This window comes from Carassius carassius, chromosome 27 (genome assembly GCF_963082965.1).
Source record: "Carassius carassius chromosome 27, fCarCar2.1, whole genome shotgun sequence".
In the NCBI taxonomy this organism is placed as follows: Eukaryota; Metazoa; Chordata; class Actinopteri; order Cypriniformes; family Cyprinidae; genus Carassius; species Carassius carassius.
The window spans coordinates 23,404,933-23,426,159 of NC_081781.1; the positions used below are offsets into that span (position 1 = coordinate 23,404,933).

At 37.5% G+C, this 21,227-nt stretch overlaps 1 protein-coding gene across 2 annotated transcripts in view; it reads right to left on the reverse strand.

Annotated features, from left to right (window-relative positions):
• Positions 1-198: 198 nt before the first annotated feature.
• Positions 199-21,227, reverse strand: part of LOC132107042 (acyl-CoA:lysophosphatidylglycerol acyltransferase 1-like) — a 38,249-nt gene continuing 17,220 nt past the window's right edge. For both annotated transcript variants that reach the window (XM_059513181.1, XM_059513182.1), the window contains exons 6-8: positions 17,809-17,935; positions 2,495-2,601; positions 199-2,384 (exon numbers count right to left, since the gene is read on the reverse strand). In XM_059513181.1, coding sequence (XP_059369164.1) covers positions 2,233-2,384; positions 2,495-2,601; positions 17,809-17,935 — 386 coding nt within the window. In that variant the 3' untranslated portion in view covers positions 199-2,232. The remainder of the gene's footprint in view (positions 2,385-2,494; positions 2,602-17,808; positions 17,936-21,227) is intronic.

Below are 21,227 nucleotides of genomic sequence, written 5' to 3' on the forward strand. Positions count from 1 at the left end.
ATGTCATAAGCGCGTGTAATACATGTCGATTTTAAACGATTTCGTGGATATGTGTAAACGCGAATCGTTTTGAAAATGTTGTCGTGTATACATGAAACTTTAAAAAAGCAAGAGAAAAACGTTTGAATTTTTGACTACAACATTGTAGAGTAAACGTAGCCTCAGATGAACAATAACACTCAGAGAAGAGCCTGTGGGTCACTGCTGCGCATGATGTTTATTCCAGCACAATTAATCTGTGTGTTGTAAAATGGTTGGGTAGCTAGGAAGAGAAACAGGAGTACAAAATGAAAATTATGGACCATTCTATTGAAATTTGGTTAAATTGCTAATATATAGATCTCACGCGTTTTTTTTAAAAACAAAACCATACTTAAGAAAACAATGTTACGTCTCAATCTGACAGACAGCGAGAACGAGTCAAGGAACCCGGCGTCTGAGATCCTCGCGGTGAAGTTCGTGGTGATGTAGCCTGCTCTGAATGCAGTCCGCATCTAACTTGGCTTAAGTCTTCTGGCATCATTCACATTTCAATCTGGCAGGCTACAGAAACAAACAAAGTTCACTTTCACAGATGGCATGGCTTCGGTTAAGGGGGCAAATGACAATGTTTTCATCTACAAATGTCTAATTTGTACATCTAAGCATCGTTTCTTTAGAACGCCACAACATGGGCGTTTATTTTTGAGTACATTATTGCTGGACCTCGCCCATATTTCCTTTCGACATGATGAGAACCCGTAGACGGACTCGAGCACGCATTCTTCCCCTCCGACACACACAAACAGATCCAATTTTACACATGAAAATCGCAATTTTGTTTCGAGCTCGAGGAGAACGTTTCTATTTTCCTCAAGATAGTCTAAAGCTATCCTAAAATATCTATGCCTCTGATCCCTTCAGCGTGGCAGCAGTTTTAAGACTGTTTCTTTTGATGAACAGAAATGCGCCCACGCGATCGCCGCAGAAGACAGCAAATGGCAGACGAGGTGATGCTCAGATACTGAGAGAAACGTAAGCACCTGCCGGGACAGAAGCTCCTTACTCCTTCCTCTCCATCTTACTTAAACATTCATGATATTTCAGAAGTAAAAACGTCGAAAGCGACCGCAGCTCAGACTCCTTTCTGTACAAAGATTAACCACAGAATGAGGGAAAAGAACGTAAAATCTCAACTATTAAACAGATATTTGCCAACACTCTGATATAACATGAAGCTACCAGACATTATGTGCATCTAAAAAATAGAAAAAAAGCAACGGGCAGTCGCACACAATCACACAGGCAGGTTATGCTGTCACATTTACCGAAATGAGACCCAAAACTCAAATTGAAATCTTTTTAGGACAATTAACAAACACAAAAGTTCAGTCAGTAGAATGTCCGTCCCCTTTTGACCCGAAGATAAGCATATGGCTTAATATTTGCCAAACTTTGGAAGTGAGGGGTGTTTGTCCTATGGAATCGCTCGTGTGGCAGTCATGTGGTGCGCTTGGATGTGTCTGTATGGCGTTGATTGTGTAAAGTTCTCCTTGTTTTAAAACAAGAACCAGGTGCGTCTTGGAAATTCGTCATCAAAACCAAATCCCCCTTCAGTCAGTGTAAACATCACAATCATTCTACCGTCTCTCAATACTGATAATACACACAGAAAACAGACGAGACACGGCCATGAGGAAGAAATTACATGAGGGCAGCACACAACCGAGGCTCTTCCGTCGGGGGGCGAGAAGGATTCATAGTGCAATGAAGGCCAGAGGAGGCTCTTCAAAAGAGGACAGCGGTCTCTGAAAAATATTTAAGTCATCTTGTTTGGGAGTTAACGATAAAAAGAGGGGTAAAGCTCACGTGGCAGGACATGAGAGAAATAAGAGGACGTGACAGATCTATCTCTGGCTTATTCCTGAGCCTAATTTTGATTGTAAGTAAAAACAAAGTAAAAAAAAACTAAAGAGGTGTGTCCACATGTGCATGAGTAAACATTTAGATGTGCATAATCTTCTCTCTGCATGTGAGCGCGCATGTGTAAACATGTTGAACTGGTTCTACGCAAATCTAAAGGATAAACGCATGTCTGGGTCTGGGTGGAGGTGTCTGGACCGCGATCGGATACAGCAACTGGAGTCGTCCTGCGGGGTACATTCAACCATCCGGCAGAGGAGACAGCAATCAGGGCTCATGGTCTCTGGCATTCGCTCCTCCATCCTGCACGCTGCGCTCTCCTCAGAGCGCTCAGAAGAACCGGCAGTAGATGTGATGTAGAATGCTGTACCACATGTAGCCTGAGGCATAGGCCAACGTTTGGACAAGAAACAGCCAAGTGTTGTCAAGGGTCATGTTTCGGGAGACCAACTCTTTTTGGCCTTCTAGTGGAGGGAATGCTCCTGCAAGATGAAGGAAAGATGGAGACTTGTCATCAAGTTTGGTTTTAGCTGGAGGATGAATATGTACAAATCAATAGATCTCTATAGAAATGCATTCGTTATCTAACTACCTGTCTTGTAGAAATGAGCCAGAAGTTTCTCCTTCTCCACAAACCGCTGATATAACCAATCCGTCAGCGCTTCTTTTTCTACCGGGACGTCCTTTATGGGGTATGTCCTAAAAAATAACAAATAAGTACTTGTTATACAGAACTGAGAAACATTCAAAAGCAAAATGATAAAACTATATCGACCGTTGGTCAATGCAGCATTCTAGAGACCAAGATTAATAATAATCATAATTATCACATTTACAAAACGTAAATAATAAAATATATTAAAAGCAGCAGCACTAGTACTACTAATACTAAGAATAATTAATCAAATATCAATATTATTTTATAACAATTCTATATTTACATTTATTATAAATAATAACTGCATATGAAGGTTTTATGAATACAATTTAGACTGCATTATAATGTATTTACAAAAATACTACTTTAAATGTAGAATGCAGTAACAACAGATTGTATTATAGTACATTAATTTTCAATTAATATCAATTTAAGACTATATATATATATATATACAAAACTAAAAAAATACTAAATGACAAATAGTAAATAAAAATAATTGAACTGTTAATTAAATACTAATATTATTAAATGTAATAGTAAGCAGCAATAATAATAATGTTTAAAAACAGATTCGGTTTACTTTATACACAGTACTGAATATATCTTAACCATTAATTCACAGTTTATCTTATATTTCGTTAATAATAGTAATTATCCCGTTGTTAAAAACAACAATAATAATAGTAATTAATATTATTATAACCACTTTTAACATGTTGAGTGAATGTTTCCCTCCTGACCCAATACTTTACCGTTCTTTCATTTAGAAAAACAACAACACACACACACACCAAAGTAAAATTGAAGTTAGCATGTCGAACACACAGAGACAGAGGTGCTGATTAAATGAGAACAGTATACAAAGCATGAAAGAAATGTACTAAATGAAGTGTACGGTACTATAATGAAGGTAATTTAGGGAGGCAATGAAGACAGCTTGACGGAGAAAATCTAACAGGCACTGAAAAAAACAGATGAGCATGGAGCACAAATGATCCCAATTCTCAGTCTTCATCAGATCTCCCAGAGTTAGCATGGAGAAGTGGAGAGCTCAGCTCTTCAGGCTTTGAGCCGCGTGACAGATTCAGTGTTTGTGCAGAGGAGACGCTTCATCTGATGACAGCAGTTTTCTGCTGAAACACTGGCCGAGCTCTGCACAGACGTACAAACACACGACTGACTGCAAACGTGTCTTACCAAAACAAACAGTCGAGGCTGTGATCGGAAACGATATTACAACATTGTGAAATTAGAGTTTCCTGACTGATCCAGCTTCTGCTTTTCCCTTTGTTTAAGAAACAGTCGACTTCCCTCAATAACTGTACTAGTAAATATTTAACCAAATTCAATACAGTAGATTCACATTAGTCTATGATAATGTATCACTACTGAGAGACTGTAAATTGCAAATGCATTTTTCTTAACTAACAACCTTCCTTTGGTACAAAAATGTTTCAAAAACTTACATTAATACATTTACATTAGAAGGATCCTGCTTATCAAAAGGACATTCAATAGATATCTTGGGAAAATGCAAAAACCCTATTGTATGATCTTTCCCTTCATATATTACTTAAAGGGAACTATGTATTACTATTATAACGTCTTTTTCAAAATCTCTGATACCACCAAAGCTGTTCACTCATTAATTTACATCCATCCATACTGTATATCCATAGCTTACTTTTTCGACTTGGCTCTCTTTCCATCTACCACACACATATCAATGGGTGTGGAGTAATAAGGCCCTTGGGGGACAAACTCCAGAAAATGCCTGGCAATAACAGGAGATAAGAGCCCTGGGAACAGAAGTCACCCGAGACACCCAGAAGCATCTAATGCATCAGATCACACGTTTCCCACTAGGAGGACATACAGCTCCATAAAGATCAGCACCGCACACTTCTGTCACGTCACGTTACTGATGCATCCCACAAGCTTTCATAATGCCACGTCTTAAGATTTGATGTTCTTTAGGGCAGGTCAGCTAATGAATGGGGATATATAGATACAACTCTTTCTTTTTGTTCAAAGCTCAGGATGATTTTATTGAAGTTGTGAAAACTGCAAAAGTGTTGTTAGAACAGACTGGAGAGAAAATAAATAAATAAATAAATAAAGCAATGCTTTGCACTGTATGCCATCACAAAAGTGTTTATGGATACTCGGCTTTCATTTGAGCTTTATAATTGCAAATGAAATAAAATGTTCCTTTTTTTTCCCCCTGGTTAAGCAGGTGAAAATTATTGAAATTATTGTAACTGAACAAAAACAAAGACATGTTATTCGGTATACTAAGGTACCTAGTATAAAAATCCTTCTGACACAGATAAAACAAGGACTTAACCAATATTTCCAAGATAGTTCATGTGATGGTAAACGGTGACGTTAATGTGCTGACGCTGAGGACTGCGATACGTTCCCTAGAGGCTCTGTAAGTCTTGCTTGAAATGGAGCATTTCCCCCAAACCAATTAAACCTGTCTGTACCTCAGAGATTTGTTTCAGGGGAATTTCACTGACCTGGCTTTCACATTCTGCTTTGTTTCCAGAGCAATGTCTGTCAAATAGTCTGTACTTCTGGACACGTATACATTTATTCATCCATGTCAACTATTGTTGATACCACTTGTTGAACTAATTTTTTTAAGTGGAGTGTCCATTTATGTAACATTATGTAGCTTATCTGGAGGTCCACACCTTATTAATTTTTTTTTCTGTCAACAATTAACTCTATTCTTGTCTTGTCCATAACCCTAAAAGGCCCACTGTATCATATTTTCTAGCAAGGCCTCTAAATTACCAAAAAGTAAAAGATCTTTTAGTGCAATTCTAAAATAGTCCACCTTCATGTTTTACGGTTATACAATTTTGTAGTACATTACAAACTATCAGAATGTCATCTGACTTTCATAGAAATATCAGAAACTTTACAAAATTGTGGGGAGATCTGAATAAAATCGTTTTTTTATTCTTCAAGTATGAGCTCCATATTCTTCTATATGAAAAATGAAATGTATCAATATATCAACCAAAAAAACAAACAAACAAAAAAGTTTCTGACGATTATTTTTCGTCATGCTTAGAATTTTGTTTTCAATCGCAATTATTGCTTCCAAAATAAAACAAATGGTTTACATAATATATGAACGTGTACTATGTATATTCATTATGTATATATTAGGGCTGTCAGTTTACCGCGTTAACCAATTATGAAACATTAACGTGATTAAAATATTTTAATGCAGTTAATGCATTGGCCCCGCCCCCAGAGTTTTTATCTCATATTTGTATCATAGATATCACATAAGCAGCGAGAGCAATATATCACACGACTGCTGATTTTGTCCCAAATATCACAAGTTTAAATGTGATTTTAGACAACAGTTCAATATTATTAAAAAAATATTCCCTTTAAAGCCATAGCAGAACTGTTGCACGTCTCAGAGCAACACAGCGGTGTTTAGTTTCTGAATGAATCCACGTTTTGAACGAATCATGTGAATCAATGATTTAAAGGCCCAATCATATAGAGCCGTTTACTGAATTCCTGAATGAATGAATCAACTTAATATATACGCCACGTTGGCAGATTAAGTTTCTTATTTAGAGCATATTTTCATAAAAATATAAAATAAATATTAATTAGATTAAACATTTTCATCGACTGACAGCCCTAGTGTATATAAATACATACACATTTTGAAAATATTTACATATATTTATATGCTTACATTTCATATTATATAAAAATATATTTAAAATATAAACAAACATTTTCATAAATATATACATCCTTATTGTTAGTGTTTTTGTATATGTTTGTATTTATATATAAACTGGTACTGTACAAGTACAATTTGGTACTGTATACTGCTGATTTACGCTGAGGGACAGTGTTTTCTCTACTTCCTGTTGGCCTTCTGTAGCAAATTGTAGCTCCGTGTAGCTGTTTTTATTTTATTTTTTTCTCTAGAATCTTTATCTTACTATCACTCTCTGTTTTTTAAAGTGGTAAAATATAACTTAATTCACACCATATTTCTGATATTATCGATCAATCTTATCAGATTAACTTTGATTGTTCACTTTTATTTTATTTCCGTGAGTGCAGTACACCTGCAAAGCGTTAGCACTCGTTAGCTTGTCATTAGCGTTTTTCATTCGAACCTATCGCTGTTTTCTTTTCTCCTCTCCCTCGCTCCAGTTTTTCACAAGTTCATCAAGCTCCAGTTTTTCACAAGTTCATCAAACAACCGCAGTAAGAATTTTCATCAAGCACGGTGAGTAATGGCTTCTCCTATCATTGTTTCTTGCACCTCTTGCCACATGTACAGTTTATCTATCTCTGTCGCTGATGAGGGATTCACATGTGATAAATGCAGAGAAATAGTTAGGCTGACAGAGAAGATTTCAGAATTAGAGACACGCATCCAAACTTTAATTGAGGACAGTAAAAATGTTAGGGCTCTAGATACGGCTTTGGATGCGTCTAGCTCAGGGATTCCTGTACATTGTTCGGTTCCGGAAACAGAGCCCCAGCAGCAGGGCAACTGGGTGACGGTGAGGCAGCGTAGTCGTGGGTCAAAACACCGCTCTTCTGTTCCGATCAAAACATTAAACAGGTTCTCCCCACTCAGTGATGCACCCACTGAGAAACCTGATGAAAGTGCTCTAGTTATTGGTGATTCTATTGTACGGAACGTGAATATAGAGACACCAGCCACCATAGTCAAATGTTTACCGGGAGCCAGAGCGCCTGACATCTTGGCAAATTTAAAAGTGCTGGCTAATGCTAAACGTAAATACAGTAAGATTGTTATTCATGCCGGCGCTAATGATGTTCGACTTCGCCAGTCGGAGATCACTAAAAATAACATTAAAGAGGTGTGTGAACTTGCAAGCACGATGTCAGACACTGTAATATGCTCTGGTCCCCTCCCTGCTTACCGTGGTGATGAGATGCATAGCAGATTGTCATCACTCAATGGCTGGATGTCTAAGTGGTGCCCACAGAATAACATAGGTTTCATAGACAATTGGACGAGCTTTTGGGGCAGACCTGACCTGTTGAAAAGAGATGGTCTTCATCCCTCCTGGGGTGGCGCCACTCTTCTCTCTAGAAATATGGCAAATAGTCTTAGTGTTTATACTTGACTAACTGGGGCCCAGGTCAGGAAGCAGACAGACTGGCTAAACCGACCGTCTGCTAGCTGCCTCCTGTCACAGAGGTCAGTTAATTCTCAGCACATAGAGACTTTTTCACCTAGATATCACACTATAGAGACTGTGTCTGTTCCCCGAACTATAAAATACAAAAAACGTCCAAACCAAGTTAAGATTAACAATTTAATTGAGGTTCAACAAATAAAAAACAGAAGCAATATGGATAAACAAATGATAAAGCTTGGCTTATTGAATATCAGATCCCTTTCTACGAAAACACTTTTTGTAAATAATATGATCACTGATCATAATCTAGATGTGCTCTGTTTGACAGAAACCTGGCTAAAACCTGATGATTACATTATTTTAAATGAGTCCACCCCCCAAGATTACTGTTATAAACATGAGCCACGTCTAAAAGGCAAAGGTGGAGGTGTTGCTTCAATTTATAACAACGTTTTCAGGATTTCTCAGAGGGCAGGCTTCGAGTATAACTCATTTGAAGCAATGGGGCTTCATATAACATTATCCAAAGAAACAAATGTTAATGATAAATCCCCTGTTATGTTTGTACTGGCTACTGTATACAGGCCACCAGGGCACCATACAGACTTTATTAAAGAGTTTGGTGATTTTACATCCGAGTTAGTTCTGGCTGCAGATAAAGTTTTAATAGTTGGTGATTTTAATATCCATGTTGATAATGAAAACGATGCATTGGGATCAGCATTTATAGACATTCTGAACTCTATTGGGGTTAGACAACACGTTTCAGGACCTACTCATTGTCGAAATCATACTCTAGATTTAATACTGTCACATGGAATTGATGTTGATGGTGTTGAAATTATTCAGCCAAGTGATGATATCTCAGATCATTATTTAGTTCTTTGCAAAATTCATATAGCCAAAATTGTAAATTCTACTTCTTGTTACAAGTATGGAAGAACCATCACTTCTAACACAAAAGACTGCTTTTTAAGTTATCTTCCTGATGTATCCAAATTCCTTAGCATATCCAAAACCTCAGAACAACTTGATGATGTAACAGAAACTATGGACTCTCTCTTTTCTAGCACTTTAAATAAAGTTGCTCCTTTACGCTTAAGGAAGGTTAAGGAAAACAGTTTGACACCATGGTATAATGAGCATACTCGCACCCTAAAGAGAGCAGCCCGAAAAATGGAGCGCAGCTGGAGGAAAACAAAACTAGAGGTATTTCGTATTGCTTGGCGGGAAAGTAACATATCCTACAGAAAAGCATTAAAAACTGCTAGATCCGATTACTTTTCTTCTCTTTTAGAAGAAAACAAACATAACCCCAGGTATTTATTCAATACAGTGGCTAAATTAACGAAAAATAAAGCCTCAACAAGTGTTGACATTTCCCAACACCACAGCAGTAATGACTTTATGAACTACTTTACTTCTAAAATCAATACTATTAGAGATAAAATTGCAACCATTCAGCCGTCAGCTACAGTATCACATCAGACAGTGCACTATAGACCCCCTGAGGAACAGTTCCACTCATTCTCTACTATAGGAGAGGAAGAATTGTATAAACTTGTTAAATCATCTAAACCAACAACATGTATGTTAGACCCTATACCATCTAAGCTCCTGAAAGAGGTGCTTCCAGAGGTCATAGATCCTCTTCTGACTATTATTAATTCCTCATTGTCATTAGGACATGTCCCCAAAACCTTCAAACTGGCTGTTATTAAGCCTCTCATCAAAAAACCACAACTTGACCCCAAAGAACTAGTTAATTATAGACCAATCTCGAATCTCCCTTTTCTGTCCAAGATACTAGAAAAGGTGGTATCCACACAATTATATTCCTTCTTAGAGAAAAATGGTATATGTGAGGATTTCCAGTCAGGATTTAGACCGTATCATAGTACTGAGACTGCTCTTCTTAGAGTTACAAATGATCTGCTCTTATCATCTGATCGTGGGTGTATCTCTCTATTAGTTTTATTGGATCTTAGTGCTGCGTTTGACACAATTGACCACAACATTCTTTTGCATAGACTTGAATACTTTGTTGGCATCAGTGGAAGTGCATTATCATGGTTTAAATCGTACTTATATGACCGCCATCAGTTCGTAGCAGTGAATGAAGATGTATCCTATCGATCACAAGTGCAGTATGGAGTACCTCAAGGCTCAGTACTAGGGCCGCTACTCTTCACGCTTTATATGTTACCCTTGGGAGATATCATCAGGAAACATGGTGTTAGCTTTCACTGTTATGCTGATGATACTCAGCTCTATATTTCTTCGCAGCCCGGTGAAACACACCAATTTGAAAAACTAATGGATTGCATAGTCGATATAAAAAACTGGATGACGAGTAATTTCTTACTGCTAAATTCTGAAAAAACAGAGGTGTTAATTATAGGACCTAAAAACTCTGCTTGTAATAACCTAGAACACTGTCTAAGACTTGATGGTTGCTCTGTCAATTCTTCATCATCAGTTAGGAACCTAGGTGTGCTACTTGATCGCAATCTTTCCTTAGAAAGCCACGTTTCTAGCATTTGTAAAACTGCATTTTTCCATCTCAAAAATATATCTAAATTACGGCCTATGCTCTCAATGTCAAATGCAGAAATGTTAATCCATGCATTTATGACCTCAAGGTTAGATTATTGTAATGCTTTATTGGGTGGTTGTTCTGCATGCTTAGTAAACAAACTACAGCTAGTACAAAATGCAGCAGCAAGAGTTCTTACTAGAACCAGGAAGTATGACCATATTAGCCCGGTCCTGTCAACACTGCACTGGCTCCCTATCAAGCATCGCATAGATTTTAAAATATTGCTTATTACTTATAAAGCCCTGAATGGTTTAGCACCTCAGTATTTGAATGAGCTCCTTTTACATTATAATCCTCTACGTCCGCTACGTTCTCAAAACTCAGGCAATTTGATAATACCTAGAATATCAAAATCAACTGCAGGCGGCAGATCCTTTTCCTATTTGGCGCCCAAACTCTGGAATAACCTACCTAACATTGTTCGGGAGGCAGACACACTCTTGCAGTTTAAATCTAGATTAAAGACCCATCTCTTTAACCTGGCATACACATAACATACTAATATGCTTTTATTATCCAAATCCGTTAAAGGATTTTTAGGCTGCATTAATTAGGTAAACCGGAACCGGAAACACTTCCCATAACAACCTATGTACTTGCTACATCATTAGAAGAATGGCATCTACGCTAATATTTGTCTGTTTCTCTCTTGTTCCGAGGTCACCGTGGCCACCAGATCCAGTCTGTGTCCAGATCAGAGGGTCACTGCAGTCACCCGGATCCAGTACGTATCCAGACCAGATGGTGGATCAGCACCTAGAAAGGACCTCTACATCCCTGAAAGACAGCGGAGACCAGGACAACTAGAGCCCCAGATACAGATCCCCTGTAAAGACCTTGTCTCAGAGGAGCACCAGGACAAGACCACAGGAAACAGATGATTCTTCTGCACAATCTGACTTTGCTGCAGCCTGGAATTGAACTACTGGTTTCGTCTGGTCAGAGGAGAACTGACCCCCCAACTGAGCCTGGTTTCTCCCAAGGTTTTTTTCTCCATTCTGTCACCGATGGAGTTTCGGTTCCTTGCCGCTGTCGCCTCTGGCTTGCTTAGTTGGGGACACTTCATCTACAGCGATATCGTTGACTTGATTGCAAATAAATGCACAGACACTATTTAATTGAACAGAGATGACATAACTGAATCCAATGATGAACTGCCTTTAACTCTCATTTTTGCATTATTGACACTGTTTTCCTAATGAATGTTGTTCAGTTGCTTTGACGCAATGTATTTTGTTTAAAGCGCTATATAAATAAAGGTGACAAAGTATAAACATTATGTAAGCAAAAACTTATTTTGGATGTGATTAATCGTCTGACAGCACTAAATACAAAACAAAAAAGGAAACAGAATGCAAGTGACCAACAAAGCATACTGGTTAACCATTATCATGTGGCATCCTATACACATATATAAATATTTAACCACAATGACTGTATTTTTTGCTTCCCTTTGTAAAACTTCATTAACTCGACACTTCTGTTTCTTGTTTGCCTCTGAGGCCGTTTCAGGGCAGGTGTGGGGATAAAACTGATGAGAATGTAAATGGTAAGGTGCTCATAAATCACAGCAGTGCTGTCTGGACTGAATCAGCAAATACTGCACAGCAGAATAAAAGACAGTTTGTAGGGAGGCGTAACATTTTTTTAATAAAAATATAAGGCAGTTTGTTGACCCAGTGTGATCATCCATCCACCTGGCACTAAATTCACAAAGGGCTTAAACTCAGTTTCACAGTGAAGGTTCAGAAATGGGGAGTAACACACGGAAGGAGATTACGAATCATTCCCCATCATTTTCATCATCTCTTGTACTCGTTTAACCTTTCTTAGTTAGATCATGAAATGAATGTACCATGTAATGAAAACAGTTACTCACACTCGTACTGTGACATTACTGTCGGATCCAATATAGTCGGCACAGCATTGTCTTTGAATTTTTATCTACTTAAATCCTGCATCAAATTGTGCCTTGTTTGTAAACGAATCCGTAGTAAAATTAAGTGAACAAAGGACTGAGTTCTTACTGATGCGATCTGGATCTTCATTAAAATGTTGGGATCAGAAGGAAGGATTAGTGTTTGGGATCAAACCCTGTTTTTTCACAACTTGGCGTCTTGTTGTCTTCAGAGCCATCGTTATCATTTGGTTTCTGCGTAGACCTGCGTTAGCCTCTCTTGTAAACACTACATGCGCAAATCGGTGGTCATGAGTGTGCATTCAGCAGTGCTGTGCATTGTGATTAGTTGATGGGAAAAGTATTCTTAAAATGCATTAAAAAATTCGGAATAATTTGTAATAAATAATTATTCACGGCGTTTACTTTGAAGTGTCTATGATAACAATATTGTGCATATTCATTATTGCGATTATATCGCATTATCGAAAACTGGCACGTCTAATGGCATGGCTGTCTTAATTTAGCAATGTGCTCAGGGTGCTCTGATCGGGATTTTTGAGGCCGATCACCAATCACAGTCTGCTGATACGAGCACCGATATCAATCCCTTTAAAACCTTCTTTTTATCATATAGAATTATTTATTGTGATGATCCAATCAAGATTTTTAGACATTTATTCAGGGCCTAGGTGACTCCTGTGAGACGGGATTTTTTTATTTGATGAGTGAAGGCATTTTTTTTTTCCAAAAAAATAAATGTATCGAACATAAATGTTTGATCATGCACTGCATTTTCGTTTAGACAATCGTGTAATTGTTGACATAAACAGCTCTACTGCCTTTTCTTTTGCATATAAATCTTTATTACAAACACAGGACAGAGACTGAGACGGAGCCGCTACATGTCGTGCCAAACCTCAGCCGATAGTAATAGGTAGAGGATTAATCGGATCACCCCTAGTAAAAAACTTTTCTTTTTTTGCAGTAGCATTTTCTATTTCTGAACACACGTGAACATCTAAAAGTGAATCGGATTCGTCCATATTGACAAAACCTACTGCATGTAATCATACCTATTACAGATATGTAATAAGGCATGGTTAATTAAAAAAAAATTTGTGTCCAATAAGTTAATTTATTAGATTTCTTTAAATTAACAAAGTGTTCACATGCATTTTTCCTTGATTATATTTAACACCATGTTGCTCTTTGTCCCAACCAGGCATGACGTTTGCAAGTACAAGTAATTTAGCTGTCCATGATGAAAGCGAAAATGTTGCACAACCAACACAATTACAGCCAATCAGAACAAATATAAAGTAGGGCTTAGCAATAAAACATTAGCGATAATTATCTAGTTTGAACCACGCCACACAAACCATTTATCCACTCAGGTCAAAGTTAAGACGGCAGCGCAGCACGAGTTTACTAAAGCAGATCAGTTCACTCACTGATAAGTCAGGGTCACGTGTAGGGCTGTGACGGTTGTCTAATGCGACGTGCCTTTGGGCCCTTATCATTATAATGATTGCTGGGGGTGGGGTTTGGAGTTAGTCATGATGTGAAACACCTGCAGAGAGTGATAAGAGGTGATGGATGTCTGACTCCAGTGTTTTTTTGGTTACCCCTTTGTTGTCTGTTATTCTGGGTTGCTGCTTTATTCATTTATTATTCGTCTTCTCCATGTATTAGTTTAAGTTTGGGTAGTTTGCAGGCCTGTATATTTTGTGGTAATTATGTAGCTTATTCTTTATTTGTGGATTTTCTAAACGGAATGTTTTCCGTAGTGGTTATTTCGATTAAATAAATATTTTTAATTTGCTTTTGTTCTCGTTGCCTCCCTCATTTGTCGCGGCTTAGAGCCAGCCGTGACACTAATGCCACCAGCAGTTGTGCATGTGACGTCACGCACTCTACAACAAGCATGATACGAAGTTTTGTATACTAGTGTAATAACAGTAATAATTTGTAAATTATAAGTCTATGGTAATTCACAAATTACCTCAAACGCCATACACAGCTTTTCCTTTAGATTGGCAGGTTCAAGGTCAAGAAAATACAGTTTATGCATTCAGCAAATTAATTTTCTTTTGGACGATGGACCTTGTTGGGAAACCAAATACTACATTGGCGATCTGGAGCCATCTCCATTCATGTCACCCATCCGCGTTTGTACAAGGTTGCCACCACTAATATATATATATATATATAGTGTTGTCACGGTACCAAAATTTCAGTATTCGGTACCGATACCAGTGAAAATCCACGGTTCTCGGTACCAATTTCGGTACCAAAGTAAAACACAAAAATATGATAATTTAAAAAAAAAAACTTTTTAGCACTAAAAATAAAACCAATGCCATTCTTTATATTTATTTACAATTGTGTTTAAAGTTTTTCTACAAGTTATATAATTATGAAAAAGTTTCACCCAAATTTAATTTGTCTTTTAATGTATGAAATTTAAACACATTTTATTTTTGGTAAATAAAGGGAATTTGCTATTAAAATTAAAACATGGAAGAAATATTGTGTGATTAATTTTTAATTAACAGTAGTAGCAGTATCAAATACATTTTACAAAATAATAGTAATATTTCTAGCACAAAAAAGTAATAGATCATAATTACAGGGGTTAAAGTGGAAAAAAATCCTGAGCCTGAACTTTTTTTTGGGGGGGGGGGGTGTTTGGAGAGAAACTCCACAGACAGACTTAATTCAAATATTGACGATAGTAACAAAAATTCAGTAACAAGAGCTTAAAGTGCTTAAAAAATGGTAAACAGACAGAGATAGACAAGAATCTCTTCAATGATTATGTTTGGCACCATTTATTTAAAAGTACTATGTCAAATAAAGTGTTTTCTCCTAAACAATAACAAGTGCTTAAAGAATTAAGTGCTCAAAGTGCTAAAGAACTGAACTGCTAAACTGAAGATTAGAAGTGAAATCAAGGCTATTATCATTTTTTTCTGGGATGTAACTCGCATGTTGATTTGAAACCAACAGTCTAGTTAACGCTTTTTTGTCTTCTGCCAGTTTTATACACAGGGTGACCAGTGGCTGAGAAAATCTGAATGACAAATAATTTTCTGCTATAAATGTGCACACACGTATTTTTTAATCGCAGACATGGTCAGTCATAGACAACGGTGTGTCAGCTAATAGTTGCATCCCGGTAGGCGCTGTTGTTTCGCGTGCTGTGTGAAATCAGAACTCGGAGTACATCGATCTAGTACGAGTTCACAGGTGGGAAGTCACGGGTTTGACTGCCATTCCAGTGCACTTTCACAGGTTTAAGGTTGGAAAAACACGGGTAACGGGTTGCCTGGAACGCGACATAAATCATAACGAGCAAGCACTTTCTTACCGCTGCTGGCATACAGTAGCTTCCTCGAGCAAATCATGCAGAAACAAGCCCCGGGCTCTCTCAGTTTCTTGCACCAACTGCCAAAAAGCGCCATTTATTTATTTATCTATTGCTAGGAGTCTAGGACATCAACCCCAGGCTTCATAAACTTGCGCTCCATTTTTGTTTTCTCCGACAACGCTAACGTGACATTGACGTATGGGCGTCAATCATCCTGTGTTGCAAGGACTCGCCCTTCTCTGCTTCTGATAGGCTTGTAACGTTAGTTAAAGCTGCGTTCCTCTCATATGATTGGTATAAGAAATAAATTGGCTCGAAAATATTAAACTGCATGCGCAGGCTCTCAAATATTTTTCTTTTTTTTTCGTCACGTCCACACGCCGGAGATCCGGCATGGTGCCGGAATACTTTAAGCCCTGTAATTATTATTAAAAGATAATAATACTACTAATTCTACTACCATACTAACAATATACAATGCACTATGCATTGATGAGCTGCTGGTTCATGAATATTAATCACGTTGTCTGCGTTCGGTCGAACTGATTTGCTGAAATCAAAACAGGGACGTTAATAGATGAGCGCCAGCCAATGAAATTGCCATTTGCGCATTTGCTCCGCCCACTACCGGAGAAACCGGCATATCTTCTGCTTGTTCAAAAATATGAATAATTCTAAATGAACTCCATTATTTTGACAGGAGAAGACAACAAAGAATATAGTTTACATGTAGCATGTCGATTCAGCGTGGTAAGACTCGCTCTCTCTCTCTTTGCATGTGTGAGAAACAGAGCTATCAGCAAAGCGACGGCGAGTCGTGCTCCTTCACACAGAGTTTACAGTTCGGCGAATACCATAGACAGTAAAAAAGGCAAATACAGGTGTACTGTGCGTCCATTGAGATGAATTGAAAAGTACAGATCGCTTGATGGAGAGAGAACTCCGAAGCACTCAGTGTTCAGCGAGTGAAAATATATCTGCGCCAATCTTATAATAGCCTTGAACACACACACACTGGCGAGTAAAATCTAAGAATTTATTAGCCAATGGCTAACAATAGACATAATTTAGTCGCCCTGAGTAAAATTTATTCACATATGCGAGTGATTTACTCGCAATGTAGAGGCTGTTTTGACGGTTTTCCGTGAATACCTTTAAATTGACACTGGTTTTACTCAAATGAAACGATCAAATGCTTGTGAAGTGACTCAGAACAGTTCTGGTGATGTTGTTTGTGTATTTATGTCCTCATTATTGCAAGCGTCATGCGATTCAGTCTATGTAGTAAACAAACCATTCATTCATTCACACAGAGACATGCACGCAGAACATGCAGGATGCAGATTTCAACCAACTTTTGCGGCTTAACATTTACAGATACTGGTCCATATGGAGATTTAAATTGGATTAATTTATTCTAACTTTGACAAATTCCGTGACTGTCCATATTAAAATGTAAGTTTCATTTCATGACTGGATTTTGAGATTCCGTCCACGTTTTCTGCTTCGCGGAAATCATAGCGCTGTATGCATCCAGAACCAGGTTTGAACGGGTCCTCGGTACAACCGGTACTTACAGAAACCTGGTACCGTGACATTTTCATTTTTTTAGTACCGACTCGGTACCGAAGTAGCGAATATATATATATAGGCCAATATATCTTTATCAATAACACACCACCGGCGGTTGTTGGTCCACCGCGGTGGTAAGAATCTGTCACCGTCACAGCCCTAGTCACGTGACCACGAAACAGCACTGTGAGATCCATTTAAACTAGTTTAAATCTGGATGAAACTGTGCTGACAACAGGAGAAACACAATCAGAAGGCTTTTCAATCTACAAATCGCCATCTACCATGGATTTCAAAATCTACTATCCAAGATTTTGTGATAATTAAATGCATTTTAACAGACTCATTCATGCATTGAAAGAACACACTCTAAACGTGCATGGCCGCATATGCACTTGTCTAACCTTCTAGACTTCATCACGTAATGAATTTGCGCACTCTACATTTACATATAAACATTAAGCAGATGCTTTTGGTAGATGTGTTTTGTAAGGTTTTTGCGATATAATCGATAACATTAAATCGTACATTGTTAAAACAACAATTACACTATTATCGCAAACGATATATATATTGCACACCCCTACATTTGAGACATTTGCGGATACAAAACTATTACAGAACAGTTCTTACCTGTAGTGTACATGTGTTACTGTTGGATCTCTGTAACCAAAAATCCATGTCTGAATGTCCATGGGCCTTGCATTAGGGTAGGCTATGGTCACATCTATTATCCACTTTAGTCCTTTTGCTTTGTTACCTGAAGATGAGCAGACACATAGACTTGAGTCAGAGAAAGAGCTGTACCAATGTCACCTTCAAGCACAATACACTTCAATAATGAAACAAAAAAGCACTATTCATTCATACTCTTCCCATCCAAACACAAACTGTACTTGATAGCGATCAAGAATATAGAGCACAGGATATATTACGTTGTCTAACATGTTTTATGTTTCACTGAAGAAAGTAATTTAAACAGCTTTTCTTTTTTTTCTTTTTTTACACACTGCAATGATGCATTTTCACAGTTATTAACACCACAAAACTAGATTTTTTTTATTTTGACAAACTGAACGTACAATTGTGGTGTATTCAATAACTACAATTCTCAACATGAACTGAATGAACCACTTTTAGTCCTTGAGGTTAAGATTACAAATGTGAAAAATATTTTTTTTCTATTCATTACAACTGTTCATTGTGTTGTCTGAACGACGAGTCGGTCTTAAGAAAGCTCTTGTGTAATTATGGTCCAGCAGACACCGATTAGACATGTTTCTTAAGAGACATTCAAATAAGACGTTCAAAAACAGTTGTATGGGGAACGACATAATGGAACAGAACATACGGTTGTTTAAAAGTTTAATTGTATTTAACTTGACACATTGTCTATAAAATGGTGTGGGATGTCTAAAATAAAATCCAACCAAAACGACAGCATGAAAAGTTACTGTTTAAAGTAATTAAAGACATAGTGCATACAGAATTCAAGAACACACATGCCTTCAACAGAACAAAAAGCATAAAAATAAATAAATGAAAAACAGCAAATGTCCAACTATCAAATATCTTGAATATGCCAGTACTGTTGACTAAAATGGAAATAAAGCTGAAATAAAATAAATATGCACTTAAACTGAAATAAAATATTCACTGAAAAAAAGTTGAAGTACTAAAACTAGGGATGCTCCGATACCAATTTTTCCAGTACTCTGCCAATACCGATACTTTTATTTTTGGAACTTGCCGATACCGATACCGGTAATTTCATTTTATTTGCAAATGTTTTAAATATTGGGTACAGAACTCAAACGAATATGTATAATGTTAGTTGGTTATCAAAGTGATTTAAAAAGTGAAGTCTAACTTTAAAGAATAACTAAACCCTAAACCAACTTTAAGTTAATGATCAGTAAGAATGGGGCTTTATTATTGCTGTTCATTGATTTGAGTAACTTTTTTGACATTTGAGTATAAAGTGTTTTAATTCTACAATATATGGTGTAAAAACGTCTGAGTGCTGCCCACTTCAGGTTGAACAGTGACTACTGCAGTTGATTTTTCCTATTGGATGTTTGCGGTGGTACGTGATGTAAGCAGTTTCCAGCTCACCACGCCCCTTGGTACGAGCTACCACGCCCTTGGCATTATAAAACCATCTTGTTCCGTCAAAATCACTGTAGTGAGTCAGGAGTTGGAATTGCGAGTATTGAGAATGATCAGGATATTTTAGCAGGATTTTTATTTAATAATACACAGGAGTATTTTAGCGTCTATTTAGCATAGCATTTATATAGTTATTTAGATTATTTTGTGTAGCCTATGTAGTTAATTAGCATAGTTGTTAGTGTAGCGTTAGTATTGTTAGAAGCATAGTTAGTTAGTAGCATAGTATTGCATCAAGTTAGCGTAGATTTATTTACAGTGGTAAGGATGGTACGTAGGTGTAGTGTTGCTGGTTGCAACAGCACTGCTGAACTTTATAGTTTTCCAGCAGACTTGAAAATTAGGCGCCAGTGGTTGCATGCACTTTGCCTGGAAGACCGCGAGTTCCCGCCTAGAGCTGGAGTGTGCAAACTGCATTTTACGCGCGATTGTTCTCCAACGCAATGGAGGTGGAAATGGACTTCTCCACAGCTCGTGCTGAAAAACGACGCAGTGCTTGACTCTTGTGCGGCTGCTTTGCTAGCATTGTCGGATACCGATCGCATTGTGGGAGTTAAGACCGCAGTTATGTTAGAATGCATCTCATTCTTGTTTCTGTGACGGTGCGTCGGTCTCGTCATGAGGTGCACGGTCCGGAGCGCTGTATGACTGATTGATCAGTTCAATTTAACTTTACTCCAAATATATGAACTTACCTGTTTTGAATACTTTATATTAACATGTTCATTTATGTCCAATATTAGTGTTAAACTGTTGGACTTAATAAAATTTAAACTGATAACTTATGTGCACAGATGCCACAAAATTGTAAAGGAAGTGCGATATGACAGTTGCGTCCGACTATATATGAACTAGCTGTTTTAAATACAGTATTTTTATATTTAACGTTAGTTTATCAGTATGTTTGAAAGTATTTTTTCAATTATTGGTGATTCCATAGGCTCTCTCTTGAGCACCTGCGCGGTTTAAAACACCAAATAGTTATGCTATGACAAGAACAAAGAGTCTCTCTCTTGCTCCACCCATGCACGATAATATTGTGTATCATCGATCTCACGGGCTGACGATATGACGATTTGAAAAATGACCTTATCGCCCAACACTAGTTGATGGTGGGGGATTTATTGACCGAGCAGTGTTGTGATGGCTGCACCAATGGTGTTTAAAAGAGATCAGTATTAGAGATGCAAGTCCTAGAGAGAGGAGCCACTACTTACAGCCAAAAAATAAAAATAAAAAATTAGTCCACTTTAATAGCCAACTAGTTGAAAACAGTAACTACGCTGCTTTAATCTCCTTAATCTCTAAAATAGTTGTTTACTGTTTCAGTTAACATGTCTTCATACTGTCCTTACAAATCTCCAAGAGGAATTATTAAAATGAAGATGTACATTCTGTGTGGGCATGTCCTCTGATACGTTCTGAGAGACTGTGACGGCTGTCTCCACATATTTACTGAGAGACAATACTAGCAGCTTATTATCTTACTTAACCAGCCTTAGTGTTTCTTTGTTTTGCATCCATGCCTGTCAGAACACAACATCTCCATTAGTTAACCCAATAACAGCAAGTCCACCATTAAGCAGAGCAAATATATGCACTACATAAGCGGTGCGAGGAGAAAAAAATGAAAGATCCACTCAACAAGGAAGTTCAAAATGTACTAGGTGTGGTGGGAAAATATTGACACACTATATAATTAGAAGACACTTCTGTCAACTCACAGTCAATGCACTGAAGTATCTGTATTGTAAGTTTATTATAATTATTACCATTTTTATTAAACAAATGTATAATTTATATAATGTATAATATAAAACCGGCCGATTGCTGATCGCGTATTTTAAGCATTTTAAGCATTTTAAGCATATTTTACCAGCCGG